This window comes from Taudactylus pleione, unplaced genomic scaffold, assembly GCF_031769625.1.
Source record: "Taudactylus pleione unplaced genomic scaffold, aTauple2 ptg001542l, whole genome shotgun sequence".
Classification (NCBI taxonomy): Eukaryota; Metazoa; Chordata; class Amphibia; order Anura; family Myobatrachidae; genus Taudactylus; species Taudactylus pleione.
The window spans coordinates 230,773-246,512 of record NW_028285939.1 but is presented as its reverse complement, the minus strand read 5'-3'; the positions used below and the strand labels follow the sequence as shown (position 1 = coordinate 246,512).

The 15,740-nt window shown below is 51.1% G+C and overlaps 1 protein-coding gene across 1 annotated transcript in view; it reads right to left on the bottom strand.

The window, feature by feature from the left end:
• Positions 1 to 1,377: 1,377 nt before the first annotated feature.
• Positions 1,378 to 15,740, bottom strand: part of SCAP (SREBF chaperone) — an 82,155-nt gene continuing 67,792 nt past the window's right edge. The window contains 9 exon segments of the mRNA XM_088463980.1: positions 1,378 to 3,877; positions 3,880 to 3,948; positions 3,951 to 3,995; positions 3,998 to 4,094; positions 4,286 to 4,492; positions 13,169 to 13,249; positions 13,966 to 14,132; positions 15,088 to 15,170; positions 15,482 to 15,567. Coding sequence (XP_088320106.1) covers positions 3,852 to 3,877; positions 3,880 to 3,948; positions 3,951 to 3,995; positions 3,998 to 4,094; positions 4,286 to 4,492; positions 13,169 to 13,249; positions 13,966 to 14,132; positions 15,088 to 15,170; positions 15,482 to 15,567 — 861 coding nt within the window. The 3' untranslated portion in view covers positions 1,378 to 3,851.

Sequence of the window (15,740 nt, the reverse complement as noted above, 5' to 3'; positions counted from 1 at the left end):
GGTGTGTACAGCGTGACAGAGAGGGTACACTGTAGTGGTGTGACAGCAGGGTATAGAGTGACGGGGAGGGTACACTGTAGTGGTGTGTACAGCGTGACAGAGGGGTATAGAGTGAAGAGGAGGGTAGACACTGTAGATCAGTGAGTACGGTGTGGGAGCCATGTACAGCGCAACGGAGGGAACACTAGTGGTGTGTACAGCGTGACAGAGAGGGTACACTGTAGTGGTGTGACAGCGGGGTATAGAGTGACGGGGAGGGTACACTAGTGGTGTGACAGCAGTGTATAGAGTGACAGAGAGGGTAGACTCTGTAGATCAGTGAGTACGGTGTGGGAGCCATGTACAGCACAACGGAGGGAACACTGTAGTGGTGTGTACAGCGTGACAGGGAGGGAACACTAGTGGTGTGTACAGCGTGACGGGGAGGGAAAACTGTAGTGGTGTGACAGCAGTGTACAGCGCAACGGAGGGAACACTGTAGTGGTGTTGAAGCAGTGGACCTGATTCAGACCCGGTTGCAAGCGCTGACCGCTTGCAACCAGGTCGATGGTGGCCAAGAGCGAATGCGCATGACTGAGTCGGCTCCGTCGTGCGCATGCTCGAGACCCGGATAGCGACAGGCAATCAGTCGCTCCGGGTCTCGCACCAAAGGGGGCGTGCTGTCGATGTTGAGTGACAGCACGCCCCCTTTGGTGGGCAGGCCACCCAGACGGAGGGGTTCCCATGAGAATGCCGCTTGCGGGCAGCCCCACTGACATCACTAGTACGGCGCGGGTACACTGTAGTGGTGTGGGAGCAGCGTACAGAGTGACGGGGTGGGTACAACTGTAGTGGTGTGACAGGGTGGGTGTAGTGGTGTGGGAGCCATGTACAGTGCAACGGAGGGTACACTGTAGTGGTGTGGAAGCACTTTACGGCGTGACGGGGAGGGTACACTGTCTTGGTGTGGAAGCACTGTACGGCGAGGGTACACTAGTGGTGTGGAAGCAGTGTACGGTGAGGGTACACTAGTGGTGTGGAAGCAGTGTACGGCGTGATGGGGAGGGTACACTGTAGTTGGTGTGGAAGCACTGTACGGTGAGGGTACACTGTAGTGGTGTGGAAGCAGTGTACAGCGAGGGTACACTGTAGTAGTGTGGAAGCAGTGTACGGCGTGACAGGGAGGGTACACTGTAGTGGTGTGACAGCAGTGTACAGTATGGAGTACAGCGTGATGGAGACGGTATGTGATGTAGACCAGCGAGTACGCAGCGGGAGCAGTTAGAAGGTGATGTGGATGGTGCGCTCTGTAGAGCTGGTGGGTTGGGCATGACCCGGGTTGCACACTACACTGCAAGACAGACACGAATGGAAGAACCATATACAAAACAGCACAAACCATTTGAAGAAATGTTTTATAAAAGAAAATCATGGAGGAAGATTTAAAAAAACAAAACAAAAAAAAACAAATGAAATTAAAAATATACAGAGAAACTAAGACTGTACAATAACATTTACCTCTCATGTAAAGCTCTAAAAAGTATAAGACCTACATCAAAATAAATTATAACCGTTACCAAAAATATTATTACATTTCTCTTTAGACCATGACATAACACAGTAGTTGCAGCGATGTGAGCCATGCCCAGCAGGGGGCAGCGAGCGGGATATCTGGTTCCTGGTTGGACCCCTGCATGTGACAATCAGACCCTTAACACTAAGGACCCGATTCAGAAATGGAAGCAGCTGTGGCACTGGCATTCTTCCTACGGAGGCGGCCACTGACAGCAGTGCCCATACGTCTTGATGCACCAGCCCTATGGCAGGACTAGCGTCTGACCATGGCGTCCTGTGCCACTGCTATTGTCTGTCTCCATCCCTGAATCCGTTCTTGGGTATTTCTCCCATACAAGGAGGGGACCTGCGGCACATTCATCATGTTTGCCCTGGGGCTATGACCCCCCCCCCCCCCAGCAGTATTCTGGGTCAGAGCTCCATCACTTCTCAGCCAGCCGTATGTGGATAGTACAATGGCTGAGCGCGGCTGCCCCGCAGAGTGTAGGGGGCTGTTTTACGCTTAGTGCCGTTTAGATGAGAAATGTAACCCTGGAAATAGGGTGTGTAAGCGCGCTCCTATAGCTTGCGCGAGCTATACTGCGCTTGGTCACACAGACTTCAGTATAATGGTGTAAGAATTGTCCTGTTATGGTGAAGACTGACATTATTCTGTGAGGAGCCATGGTACTGAGATGTCTGGGCTCAGAGACCCTTCTGCACCTCCTCAGTATAAGAAGATGATTTGTGTGTCTGCTATGAGAGCTCTGGTTACATCATTACCATTCAGTGCATCAGTTAAACTTGAATTGATGTTGAAATATCTCCTGTTTAATCTGCATCAATGTTCAGTGCAACTGCAAATAATTTATTAAAATAGTCACCTCAATATTAGGAGCTACAGTGAAAGTCATTGTCAGAGGGGACCGCAGCAATGGTTGGCTCCCCCTACCCCAATTATTATATGCTGGGCTGAAGAATATTCACAACAACACATGTCCAGGTCTTTCGTAGAACGCTGGGCCTAAGCCAGACTACATGAGTTATGTTATCAGACTGTCCTGCAAGGTCCACTACCGTCACCCCAGATCCCACCCTCAGTGATAGCCAGCAGGTGCAGAGAAGGACACTGGGGCCAGCGGTAGCTACCCCTAGAGGGTGCAGGGAAGAGAGCCATAAAGAATCCACTTCAAGACGCAGCACTGGGTTCTGTATATCAATAGATACCTTTCCGGTTATGCGGACACGCATTGTCACGCAGGTTCTGGCCACACCCACATGACAGATCCACTATTAAGCCACACCCTTACACTGTTGTACTCTCCCTGTGGGTGATATAGCTCATTGCGGGGCAGACTACTACACGCCAACATCGCAACGCTATCAAAAAAGATATCAAATCCCCATCACTGCTTCTCAGTGCACATTGATTTGAGGAGGAATAACAGAAAAATAGGGATTAATCTAAAGATAATTGTGTGACACATGCATCACGCGTTTCACAATTTCTGCATTCTACAGTATCTCATCTGATGACTGGTGTAACCAGCCCTAGCTCTCTGCATGAACATCCCTCGCTGGAGCTGCTGTTAAATAAACCCCTCTCCTAGGATTAGGCACTAGGGGGGTAGTTTTAGGGTTAGGATACTTACCTGCAGGTGTCAGTATCCTAACCCTGTGACGATTCTGAGCGCCGGCATCCTGTACCCAAACCGCGGCCACAGCTCCTTCGCGGAGCCATTACGGCCTCTGACAACACAATCTGGGTACGGATAGAAAATCGATATATATCGATGGAAGAAAATGCTTGGTCTCCCTCCGCTGAAGATCATGGAATGAAGTGCATGTAGATACTCAGTATCATTAAATAGTGCAGCATGGATTTTTTTTTATTTTCTTCCACAATCCTGAAAAATAATTGCTCTTTCCAAGTGCCTTGTGTGACAGATCCGTCACCCCCCACCCCATCTGGGAGGGTCTGGATAAAATTCCTAATTATTGATTAAACACACTCGAACCGTGGTACGGAACGACATGGTAATAAAATATAAAGCTAGCGCAACTCTTCCAGGACCTCCACCACGCGTGACCATGAAGTGCTACTGATTCATTACGAATCTTTCCGGCCTCGGCTGAAAGATAAACCTGAGACAGGTGAGCCAGGAAAACCCGGAGCTGTAAATTGTACAATTCCATTGGAAGTATAGATAGCATTTTATATATGTATTGGAGCTTGTTCTTTCTGTGACAGATTAACCCCTTCCGGACCGACCCTTCGGCAAGGGGGATTAAAGCTAAGTTCTTGACTTGAGTCCTCCTTAGTCCAACTTCTCCAGGACTGACGAACATAGACCAGGTTGAGCTCACTGCCAAAGTCACAGACAATTGCCGCATTGTCCAGAACCAGGATCTGCGGGCTGGCTGAGCTTCCTCGCACTTTCCCAGATATACCGTCTGTAGAGATCACCATAGCCAATGTCCCAGAATGACACGCAGCCCTGACCCCCAGTCACCAGCAAGTTGTCAGAGATGAGGCCCAAACTAGAGCCACAGCCCAAGTCCTGCGGAGAGACGGTACATGGGCCCGGTTATAACGCGGTCATAGCTTGCACATATTATAAGCTGCGCAGAGCAGATGACGGATGAGGATACGCATGCACTTAGAACAGTGTAGTGACACAAATATAGGAGATGGGGCAATATAATTATTCTGCGACACCAGACCCTAGTCTTCCCCTGACCCATAACTCACTTGTTGTATGGAGTAGAGTTTGATGCACGTGCTCCGGTCCCACACACTGATGACATCATCCAGGCCGCTGCTGATCACGCAAGACGCTGTACAGATCAAGAAAGTGATGTCCCCGCGGTGCCCGTGCATGTGACCCACGCGACTTCCGGTGAGGACATCCCAGAGACATATGGCTCCATCCTGCCCCCCGCTGGCGAGGACCATAGTCTGTGGGTACAGGGGAAGGCAGTATATCAGGGATACTATCTCACAGTTACATTTCATCAACTTTAACAGACAGAGGATGGGCCGCCAACCTCACGCACCCAGCAAATAGGGGCGGTCTGCACTCAGGGAAGGGAGCCAAGATCAGGTTCTTAGTCTTGTCCTGTTTTATGGTCTGAATTAGTCCTTTCAGTACAGGACACAGTAGAGTGTTAGCCCATTAGTCTCAGACAATCTGTGATATACTCCTTGTATATAGCAGAACTTTGTGTGATTATTACTAATTGTTTCAAATCAAACGCCTTAATTCCATATAGACATCCTCACTGCCTTCATACATTGTTTCTCCAACATTCGTTACATAGTGAGCCTGTGCCAATACCCCTATATACAGTCACTCGTTACATAGTGAGCCTGTGCCCAATACCCCTATATACAGTCACTCGTTACATAGTGAGCCTGTGCCCAATACCCCTAATATACAGTCACTCGTTACATAGTGAGCCTGTGCCCAATACCCCTATATACAGTCACTCGTTACATAGTGAGCCTGTGCCCAATACCCTATATACAGTCACTCGTTACATAGTGAGCCTGTGCCCAATACCACTATATACAGTCACTCGTTACATAGTGAGCCTGTGCCCAATACCCCTATATACAGCCACCATTCTTGGGCTTCCATTCAAGCTCTTGTCACAGGCCACTTACCTACAAGGCAATATACTGCGCTTAAATACACCAGTCAGGACATTAATTCAAACACACATAAAAATTAATAGGTTTAATTACCTGCACTTATGGTCAGAAAAAGTACATACATTTACATGTGCGGGTATTCCTTTCTACCAACACCCCCTGATGAGAGGTGACGGCAAGTACTAAAACTCTCAAGGACACACCAGACCGACATTTTCAGCTGGGGTGCTGGGAAATAGATGTCCTAATGTTGAAATCAAATGAGAATGACTAAACAAATGTTTTGAGGGGGACTGCCGTATACTTGTCATACCACTTGTAGCAAGTGAGGATTTTATTTTGGATACAAAGGGCCTGATTCAGACGCGCTCGCAAGTGGGTCGATGGCACGCGCTGCGGGACTCACTACAAGACGGGGTGGCTGTCGATTGCGATTGACCTCAGCCATAAGGATCGGCGGGCAGACACTGCTGCAGCTGATACTCGAGAGGTCAGCAGACTAGCGTCCAAAAAGGCTTATCCAATTTAGGAAGCAGCGTCCCTCATCTGTCCTAACAACGCCCTCTGGACATCCGGAGCGTCGTCCGGAAAGGTATCCTCTAATGCGTTGGCCCAACCCTCAATGGCCTTGGCCGCCCAGGAGGATGGCCATGGACGGTCGGGCCACTGCCCCTGAGAGGGAGTAAATGGACTTTAAGCAAGTCTCAACTTTCCTATCCGTGGGTTCCTTCAGTGAGGATAACTAGAGATATGGTAAGAACTTACCTTTGTTATCTCTGTTTCTACGAAGTCCATAGGGTCCACAGGGTTGACCTTGGATCTGGATCCACGGGCACCATACAGTTAAAGCTTTAGCTCCCAGGATGCACTTGGGACCCCCTCTATACCCCGCCCCCGAGCCACAGGCACCTCAGTTGGTAAGTAGCCTAGGCCGAAGGAGGAGACTAAACAGAGAGAAGGAAGACTGGAACACACAAGAAACCATACTCACAGAAATGGGAGACGGAAACACCGGTGACCCAGTACCACAGCCCATTTGAAGCCAGGTGCGTCAGGGCGGGCGCCCTGTGGACCCTATGGACTTCGTAGAAACAGAGATAACAAAGGTAAGTTCTTACCATATCTCTTGTTTTCTACTTCAGGGTCCATAGGGGGTCCACAGGGTTGACCTTGGGGATGTCCCAAAGCAGTTCAACTAAGAGCGGGGACGCTCCTGAGTAGAAAGGAGAATCCTGCGCCCGAAGGATGCATCCTGAGAGGCAAAGGTGTCAAACGCATAAAACCTCAAAAATTTCTGAATTGAAGACCAAGTGGCCGCCTTACACAGCTGAACAGCGGAGGCACCACGTCTAGCAACCCAAGAAGGGCCTACAGACCGAGTGGAATGAGCCTTAACCGAGGCTGTAACAGGCAAAGGTTCCTGTATATAAGCCTCCCCAATAACAGAACAACGCCAACGGGCTAAAGTTTGTTTGTTGGCAGGCCAACCCCTCTTATGGAAACCAAAAAGGATGAACAACGAATCGGACTTCCTAACAGAGGCCGTCTGTTCAACATAAATTCTGAGAGACCATAAGCCTTGCCAGCCGTAAGACCCGGAGCCTGAAAAGCTGGTACCACAAGTTCCTGATTTATGTGGAACTTAGAAACCACTTTAGGCAAAAACTCAGGACGGTGCGAAGCACAGCCCTGTCCTGATGAAAAATCAGGAAGGGGGGGCTACAGGAAAGTGCCCCAAACTCGGATACCCTCCTGGCCGAAGCAAGAGCCAGGAGAAAACACAGTCTTAAGTGTTAACCACTTGAGGTCAACCGACTCAAGAGGCTCAAAAGGAGGTCCCTGCAGGACCCGAAAAATCACCGCCAAGTCAACACGGAGCCACTTGAGGCACAAAGGGAGGCTGGATCCTCAGCACACCTTGGAACAAGGTGTGAACGTCAGACAGTGAGGCAATCCTTCGTTGGAACCACACTGACAGGGCCGATACATGAACTTTTAGGGAAGCAAGCCGTAAGCCCAGGTCAAGACCTGACTGCATAAATGCCAAGATCCTAGAAACTCTGAACACCTGAGGGTCATAGCTTCTAGACTCGCACCATTGAAAGTAAGTGTGCCACACTCTGTGTAAATCCGTGCAGAGGCAGGTTTACATGCCCTAAGCATGGTACTGATGACAGAGCTTGAAAAGCCCCGGGACCTTAAGACGGCTGTCTCAAGAGCCATGCCGTCAAAGACAGTCGACCCAGATCCGGGTAAAGGCAGGGACCCTGAGACAGCAGATCCCAACGTTGAAGCAGAAGGTACGAGCGTCTACAGATAGGCCCGTGAGATCGGAGTACCAAGGATGTCCGGGCCACGCTGGAGCCACCAGCAGAAACGTGCCTCCGTCCCGTTGATTTTTCGGAGTACCCGAGGGAGCAGGGAGATTGGAGAAACAGATACGCTAGGTGAAACGACCATTTCACTGACAACACATCCACTAGGCTTGCGCCCGCGTCCCTTGTCCTTGAGCCGTATATGGGCAACTTGTAATTGGGACGAGAGGCCATCAGGTCCAAATCCGGCAGTCCCACTTGTCCACGAGAAGTTGAAACACCTCTGGGTGAAGCGACCATTCCCCGGGGATGCACGTCGTGACGGCTGAGGAAGTCTGCCTCCCAATTGAGGACTCCCGGGATGAAGACTGCCGATATTGCTGGAAGGTGGCACTCCGCCCAAGTCAGGATTTGGGACACTTCCGACATCGCAGCTCAACTGCGAGTTCCTCCCTGGTGATTTATGTATGCCACCGTGGTGGCATTTTCTGATCGCACCTGAACTGCTCTTCCGAGAACGGTGCCTGACGCCAGAAGAGCACGGTACACTGCCCGTAGCTCTAGAATGTTTATGGAAGGACGGCCTCCTCCGCCGACCAACGGCCCTGAAGAGACAACGAGCCGGTCACTGCCCCTCAACCACGGAGACTGGCATCTGTCGTGAGCAGAACCCAGTCCGGAATCCAAAAGGGGCGACCCTGGCTGAGATGAGCTGGACTGCAGCCACCACGCCAAGGACCGGCACACTTCCGGGGACAATACCAGCATCTGGGATCGGATCCGACGGGACAACCTGTTCCATTCCACAAGCATCTGCCCCTGCAGGGGTCTGGAATGGAACTGGGCGAACTCCACCATGTCGAATGCCGACACCATGGACCCCAGGACTCATTGCCGAATGTATTGACACCCTGCCACTGCTTAGGCAACCGTGTATCCTCAGTTGTAGGGAGGATACCTTTTCCAGAGTCAAGAAAATCCTTTGTTGACTGGAGTCCAGAAGTGCTCCCAGATGGACCATCCGTTGAGATGGGATCAGAGACTACTTCTTCCAATTTATTAACCACCCATGTGCTTGAAGACAAGCAATTGTCAGGTGTAGATGATGAAGAAGCACCTCCGGGGAACTCGCCAGCAGCAGCAGATCGTCCAGGTACGGCAGCAGCCGTATACCCTGACCCCGAAGGTGGGCAGCCATGACTGCCATCACCTTGGTGAAAACCCCTCGGAGCCGTGGAAAGAACGAAAGGCAATGCCCGAAATTGGTAGTGATGGTTTAGGATAGCAAACCTCAGGTACCGCTGATGTGCCGGTGCCACGGCAATGGAGATAGGCGTCCTGGCTATCGAGGGAGACCATGAAGTCCCCTGGTTCCATCGCCAGGATGATGGACCGCAATGTTTCCATGCTGAACCTGGGAACTCTGAGGTACTTGTTCAGAGACCCTTAAATTCAGAATAGGGCGATGAGACCCATTGGGTCTCTGCACCAGAAACAGAGATGCGAAGCTTTGGACTCGTCCAGCGAAGGACTCGTGCAAAAAAATTGGTGGGGCGGCCTGCACCGAAACGACAGGGCGTACCCCTGAGAGACTACTTCTCGAACCCAAGCATCCGTGGTGCGTACTGAACAAACACTGGGCGAATCTGAGAAGCCTCCCACTCTGGGGTCCACCAGGGAGAGGCCCGTCCCGTCAGGCAGCAGGTTTATCCTCCTGTTTGGAAGAGGGGCGCCAAGCATTCCATATGCTTCTTTGGTTTGGATGAGGCTTTGGTCGCTGAATGTCTCGGGAAGGACTGGCCCTTGCCTTACCCTGAACCCGAAAGGACCGAACGGCAGTGCTCCTCACCCTAGCCGACGCAGAAGCCGAAGGGAGGAAAGCAGACTTGGACTTAGCCAAGGTATCCACTATTTTGTCCAAATCCGGACCAAATAGCAAATCTCCATTAAAGGGGAGAGCCTCCAGACCCTTTTTAGAGTCCGCATCAGCCCTCCAGGACCGCAGCCACAAGGATCTCCGAGCAGACACAGCCGAAACTCTAGAGGTTAACATGCTTGCGTCCAATGACGCTTCCCCAATATAGGAAGCGGCATCCCTCATTTGTGCCACTAATGCTCTCTGAACATCCGGAACATCGTCCGTAAGAGAATCTCCAAGGCATTGGCCCAGTTCTCAATGGCTTTAGCCACCCAGGAAATGGCCATGGACGGGCGCGCCACCGCTCCGGAGAGCGAGTAAATGGACTTCAAACAAATCTCCACTTTCCTGTCAGTTGGATCCTTTAAAGAGGAAATAGACGGCAATGGTAGCGTAGCGGTTTTAACCAAGCGAGTGACATGTGAATCCACCGCCAGATTCAGTGTCTGGGGGGGAGTTATAGCGCTGTGTACACTGTCCTTTAGGTAGGGGAGAGGTACACAGGGGGACCTGACCATGCACCTGCCTGGGAGCCTGCGTTATAGCCTTCTAAAGATGGCCGCCGGAGAGCTCTGAGGAGTGGCGGCCAGCAGAGGAGCAGCTCAGCGACGCCAGTACACATGAGAAAGGGCGCGCTGAGCTGAGGGGAGGAGCCGCTAAACCAGGGAAGGCTGCCTCCCCTGGCTAGTATTTAACCCCAGGGATGCCGGTTCCCCTCCGGAACTTATACCCTGGTGGTCCAGCGGAGCGCGGGGTATGCCTGCATGAGGGGGAGCCCGCTGCCGCTACTAGCGCCGCCGGTCTGTCCCCAGAGACCGGTGACAACTGACTGCGTTTATACCCGCGAGCGGCGCTAAGAGCGCTGCTCGCGGCTTACCTGTTCCCCGTAGTGTCCTGCAGCAGTCAGTTCCTAGCATGGTTCCGGAGCCATGCTAGGACTAACTCCGGGGTCCCGCTGCAATCGCCAGATCAGTACTGGCGTCGCAGCGCCAGCGGGGTGTTGGAGCGGCAGCGTGGACGTCCAGAAGGACAGTCCTATGCTGCCGCATTAAGTGTAAAACCAGAGAAAAAATAAAAAACTTTTCTTCTGTAAAAATAAAGCTTAGGGGCCCCACTGCACAGTGCAACCGACTTCGGCCAGCACAAACTGAAACTGAGGTGCCTGTGGCTCTGGGGCGGGGTATAGAGGGGGACCCAAGTGCATCCTGGGAGCTAAAGTTTTAACTGTATGGTGCCCGTGGATCCAGATCCAAGCTATACCCCAAGGTCAACCCTGTGGACCCCCTATGGACCCTGAAGTAGAAATAGACGGTAATGGCAAAGTAGCGCTCCTTATTGAACGACGGTGGAGTTTCCCATTTTTTACAATGTGCCTCAGGAAAAGGGTAATTAGAAGCCAACCGCTTCTGTGGTAGGAATCTCTTACTGGGCGCCTGCCAAGCCACCGCCATATGATCAGTCAACTGATCAGACAGGGGAAACACCGCAGAAGCCACCTTAGTTTTTTTTTAAACTAGGATTCTTCGACTTAGGAGCTGGGGCCTCATCCTCTATTAGGAGAATGGCTTGCACCGCCCTAACCAGCGCTCGCACATTAATGGACGACTTGGTATCCATTTCCTGGACCGAGGCGTCCGAGTCAGTGTCATCATGAACCTCCCCATCATCTGAGGACCCCTCGGAGTCCGATACGTGTGCCGCCTGCGCCATTAGAGTGCGTTTTGACGCCCTAGAAGGCATGTCAGTCTGCAACATTGACTGAAAAGCTGAAGATGCGGCCGCCAAATTTTGTACTGAGTTGGAGAGCACATCCACCCAGGGTGGAGGAGCCGCCACAGGGGCCTGGAAGGGCACCACAGGCTGCTGCGTCACAGAAGAAGCCTGTATATACATAGGCAACAATTGCAACAATTGCGGGACACCCGGGGAACGGGGGACGGCCGGCTGGGGCAACGCCCTATTATGGACAGCAGTCGGGACCGACAAGACGGTCCGCAATAGACACCAGCACTTGAGAAAACATCGCCCATGGTGGTTCCTGCGTCATAGGAGGCTTTGATGGGCCAGGAACCACCTGGCACTGACTACACAGGCCATCCTGTGACAAATCCTCCCTATCCACTCCTGCAGAACAGCGTCCACAGGAGACCAACACCGGAGCCACGGAGTGCTCAATTTCCTCGTCCGACATGACAATATATTATATAAATAAATATATCTGGCAATAGAGCAGAATCAAGCGCACTCACCAGTGTGCTGAACAACAGCCCACAATATGGCACTGTGTAGCACACAACTGTATGTGACGGACCTCACAAATACGTGATTTATATAGGTGAGGTCTGTAGAAACGCCCCTCCCCCACACACCTGTAGGGCTTGTAGGAGAAGGAAAGGGATAGGTATAGGCTGACAGTAAGAGGAAAATAAGCACAGACAGGCAGCACTAGCAAAAGTCACATACCATGCAGGAGATATACTCACTGCACCTTTCCACTACAATCAACCTGCCCAGATTCAGTGTCTGGGAGGGCTATAGTGCTGTGTACGCTGTCCTAACAGGGGAGAGGTACGCAGGGGGACCGGTCCGCGTGCTCCCTGAGAGTATCTGCGCTGCCACAGAGAAAATGGCCGCCAGAGACCTCAGAGGAGGAGTGGCCGAGTAACTGCAGCTCAGCGACGCCAGACTACGAGCTGAAAGGCGCGCTGAGCTGAGGGGAGGAGCCGCTAAACAGGGAAGGCTTCCTCCCCTGGCTAGCTATTAACCCCAGGGTTGCCAGCATCCCACTTGCCGCTAAATAACCCTGGTGGTCTAGTGGACTGACGGGGTATTCCTCCGATGGAGGGGGAGTCCGCTGCCACCGATAGCTCTCCTGGTCTGTCCCCAAGACCGGGGGCAAAGGACTGCATTATACAGGCATCCGCGAGCCGCCGCTAATCAGCGACTCGTGGCTTACCTGTCACTCCCCGGCGTCTCCGGCAGCAGTCCAGGGAGGTCCCCATAGTTCGGCTAGTACGGACTCTGGCCTCCCGCCGCGATCCCCAGTGCGATATTGGCGTCGCAGCGCAAGCGGGGAGTAAGAGCGGCAGCGTGGGCGTCTGTACAGACAGCCCTTTGCTGCCACTGAAGAGCCCTTGTTAAAAATAAAAAAACCTAAACAGGTTCTATTTTTTTTTTTAAGAAAAAGCTTTTGGGGGCTGCCCCCTGCGCAGGGTGACCCGACTCCGGCCGGGCACCAACTCAAACTGGGGTGCCTGTGGCTCGGGGGCAGGGTATAGAGGAGGATGGACCCAAGTGCATCCTGGGAGCAGCAGCAAAAGCTTTAGCTGCGTGGTGCCCGTGGATCCAGATCCAGTTATACCCCAAGGTCAACCCTGTGGACCCCCTATGGACCCTGAAGGAGAAATATGGTTCCTATACAGAGAGTCTGATCAACTCTCCGTATTTTTAGAATACTATCTATATTGTTATCAGTTGATATATATATTTATTCCTTTAGGTAGTGTATTTATTGGTATTTGTCTATGTAAATGTAGGTACTTTTTCTGACCATAAGTGCAGGTAATTAAACCTATACATTTTTACGTGTGTTTGAATGAATGCCCTGGCTGGGTATATAAGCGCAGTATATTGCCTTTTCTGTACTGTTGTCAAGAGGTAACAAGAACCTAATTTTTACTGCTGCATAAATCCCTGTTTCCCTGATCTGGGTAAGCGCTGTTTTTTCTTATTTATACAGCCACTTACCTGGTCGATATAAATGGCGGTAATACCCCCTGAGTGTCCCTGCAGCGTGAACAGGCAGCATGCGTCCTCCAATCTGTACACCTAGAGAAAGAGATGACATGTTCTTTACTCCACCACTAGAGGGACCCACTGCAAAGGTTACCGGCCTCTGCTAAAGCGGTGTACGAGGGGAGAGGCCGCCGTAACAAATGCGTACACGTTTCTGCGTTACAATGTCAGCAAAGCTGCATTTATAGGAATTCAGAGTTTTCTTATGTTTTTGTAAACTCACTTGCTGCACTGAATCGCTATCATTTTCCAGGGAGCACGTGTGTGGTTGTTATACACCGCAGTATGTACGGCGGACGCGGCACCGTGATGTCACACAATGTACATGATATCTGTAGCTCTATGTACCGCAGGACACTATGTGGCGATGATGTCAGAGAAGTTTCCCAATTGCCATGTTTGGGGACAGGTCACTATTTTCCAAGCATACGGGTAAGATGGCAACGGTCACATTGGGGCATATTTTGGGTTCCTCTAGGTCAGCAAAGTTTTTTTTTTTTAGGCTGAAATCAGGGGACAGAGTTATGGAGTTCAAACCTAGCTAAATTGTGTATGTAACTAAGCAACGCAAAGACTCATGGGCACACTGGCAATCACACGGGTAATAAGTACGTAATATGCTGCATAACAAGTACTGCACATACTGCGCTGTCTTCACAACATGCTATAAACTCCGTAAAGCAATTTATTATTATAATTTGTTAGATACTGGGGGTACAATAGGAGTGCGCCGCCATCGCCCAACTCACTCTCAGAGTGTGGTCCTGGCTCCCGGTTACAAGCCGGCCAGCTGCAGCTTTCAACATGGTGATTGGCTTCTGGTGAGCGCACGCCACATTGTGGGTCAGCTGACAACGGATGACATCATCACTAGAGTATAACGGGGAGCTTGGGACTGCGCTGCGGTTTGATGTCCCTGGAATGGAGAAGACACATTACTGAGCACCTTGTATAATAAATAATAATTGGATCATTTTGCACAAGAGGATACACAGAGATTCCAGCCAGACTGACCAGAGAAGTGGGTATTACACCAAACTCCCTGCATTAGCGTGATAGGAGCCTCATACAACTACTCTGTACTGCTGGGGACTCTGCTCCTTCCACTATATAACGCTCAGTCTGTGGCTTCCTGCTGCCTCCATTCCCCTCCTCACATCATGTCACTGCCCCTGTCACATGCAGCCCTGTCCTCACTAGCACATCACTCATCTCCTGATATACTCTGTACTGCTGGGGACCCTGCTCCTCCCACTATATAACGCTCAGTCTGTGGCTTCCTGCTGCCTCCATTCCCCTCCTCACATCATGTCACTGCCCCTGTCACATGCAGCCCTGTCCTCACTAACACATCACTCATCTCCTGATATACTCTGTGCTGCTGGGGACCCTGCTCCTCCCACTATATAACTCTCAATCTGACTTCCTGCTGCCTCAATTCCCCTCCTCACATCCTCTCAGTCTTTGGCTTCCTGAACTGAAGCTTCCATTCCCCTTGATTTTGGTGAACTGATTGGTTAATAAACAGGATTTACCACGATGGGCTGGAGAATTCTATATGGTCGATTATGGGTGAAGTTGGATGCAGTACTGTATAGGATGGTCATGAGTAGTGATGAACTGGGACTTAATTTAGGCCCTGTCATCCCTCCCGTTCCCATGGCACATCTGCGTTAACAGTGGGCATCCGTCAAAACAGAGCCCCAGACGGCCGGCTGGCCCATCAAGCCATCGGCCCTTCTGGCAGCTGTGGTCATGGGAATGTTGAGTCGGGCACGGACTGATGTCAGCGGCCAGACGCTCCCCTTAGACCTACGGATCATTGTCTATGTCCAGCTCTCAGTCTTCCTCCGTCACTAAGAAGTTCTCACCTCTGAACTGTAAATGGTTGGAGGATTTTTGGCAATCCAGGCAGAAGAAATCCAAGGAGCCATTGAGCCTGGCCACCACAATCCTGGGAGATATAAGTCATATAAAGATTAATGTAACAGCATCCTCTATTGCCTGGCCCAGCCTCTGCGACTTCCACCGACTAGAGATGGACACACTAATACTACCTCCAACTACGTGAGCAGCAATGATACTACAGTGCAAATGGCTATAGCTAATGACACTATAAGTGTCTTATAATAAGTTCTTATTCTATAACACATATTAGTGACTCTTACTATAGGCCAGGATAATGTTATCATCTGGGTTGGGTATCTCTGTAGAGCAGGCGCTATGCTTTGGCCGCAGTTCTGTAGGCTGGAATGGGTTTCATACCTGTGATTTAGGAAGACGAGCGCAGTGATGCCGCTCTGACCCTCGTAATTGCTGCAGCGCTGAACCCCCTCGATAGCATCCCACACCTACAGAGAGAGATTATTACATTGCACCACAAGGGCGTTCATCAGTGGTTTTCATCTTCTAAGTCTCAGAGATAGATTAAGCAAAGAACATGTACACAGGTCTGCGGCCAGGGGGTTACTGGACCATCATAGCTGGAGCCAGGTGCCACTGAATCATCAGATAAAGAGCGAGG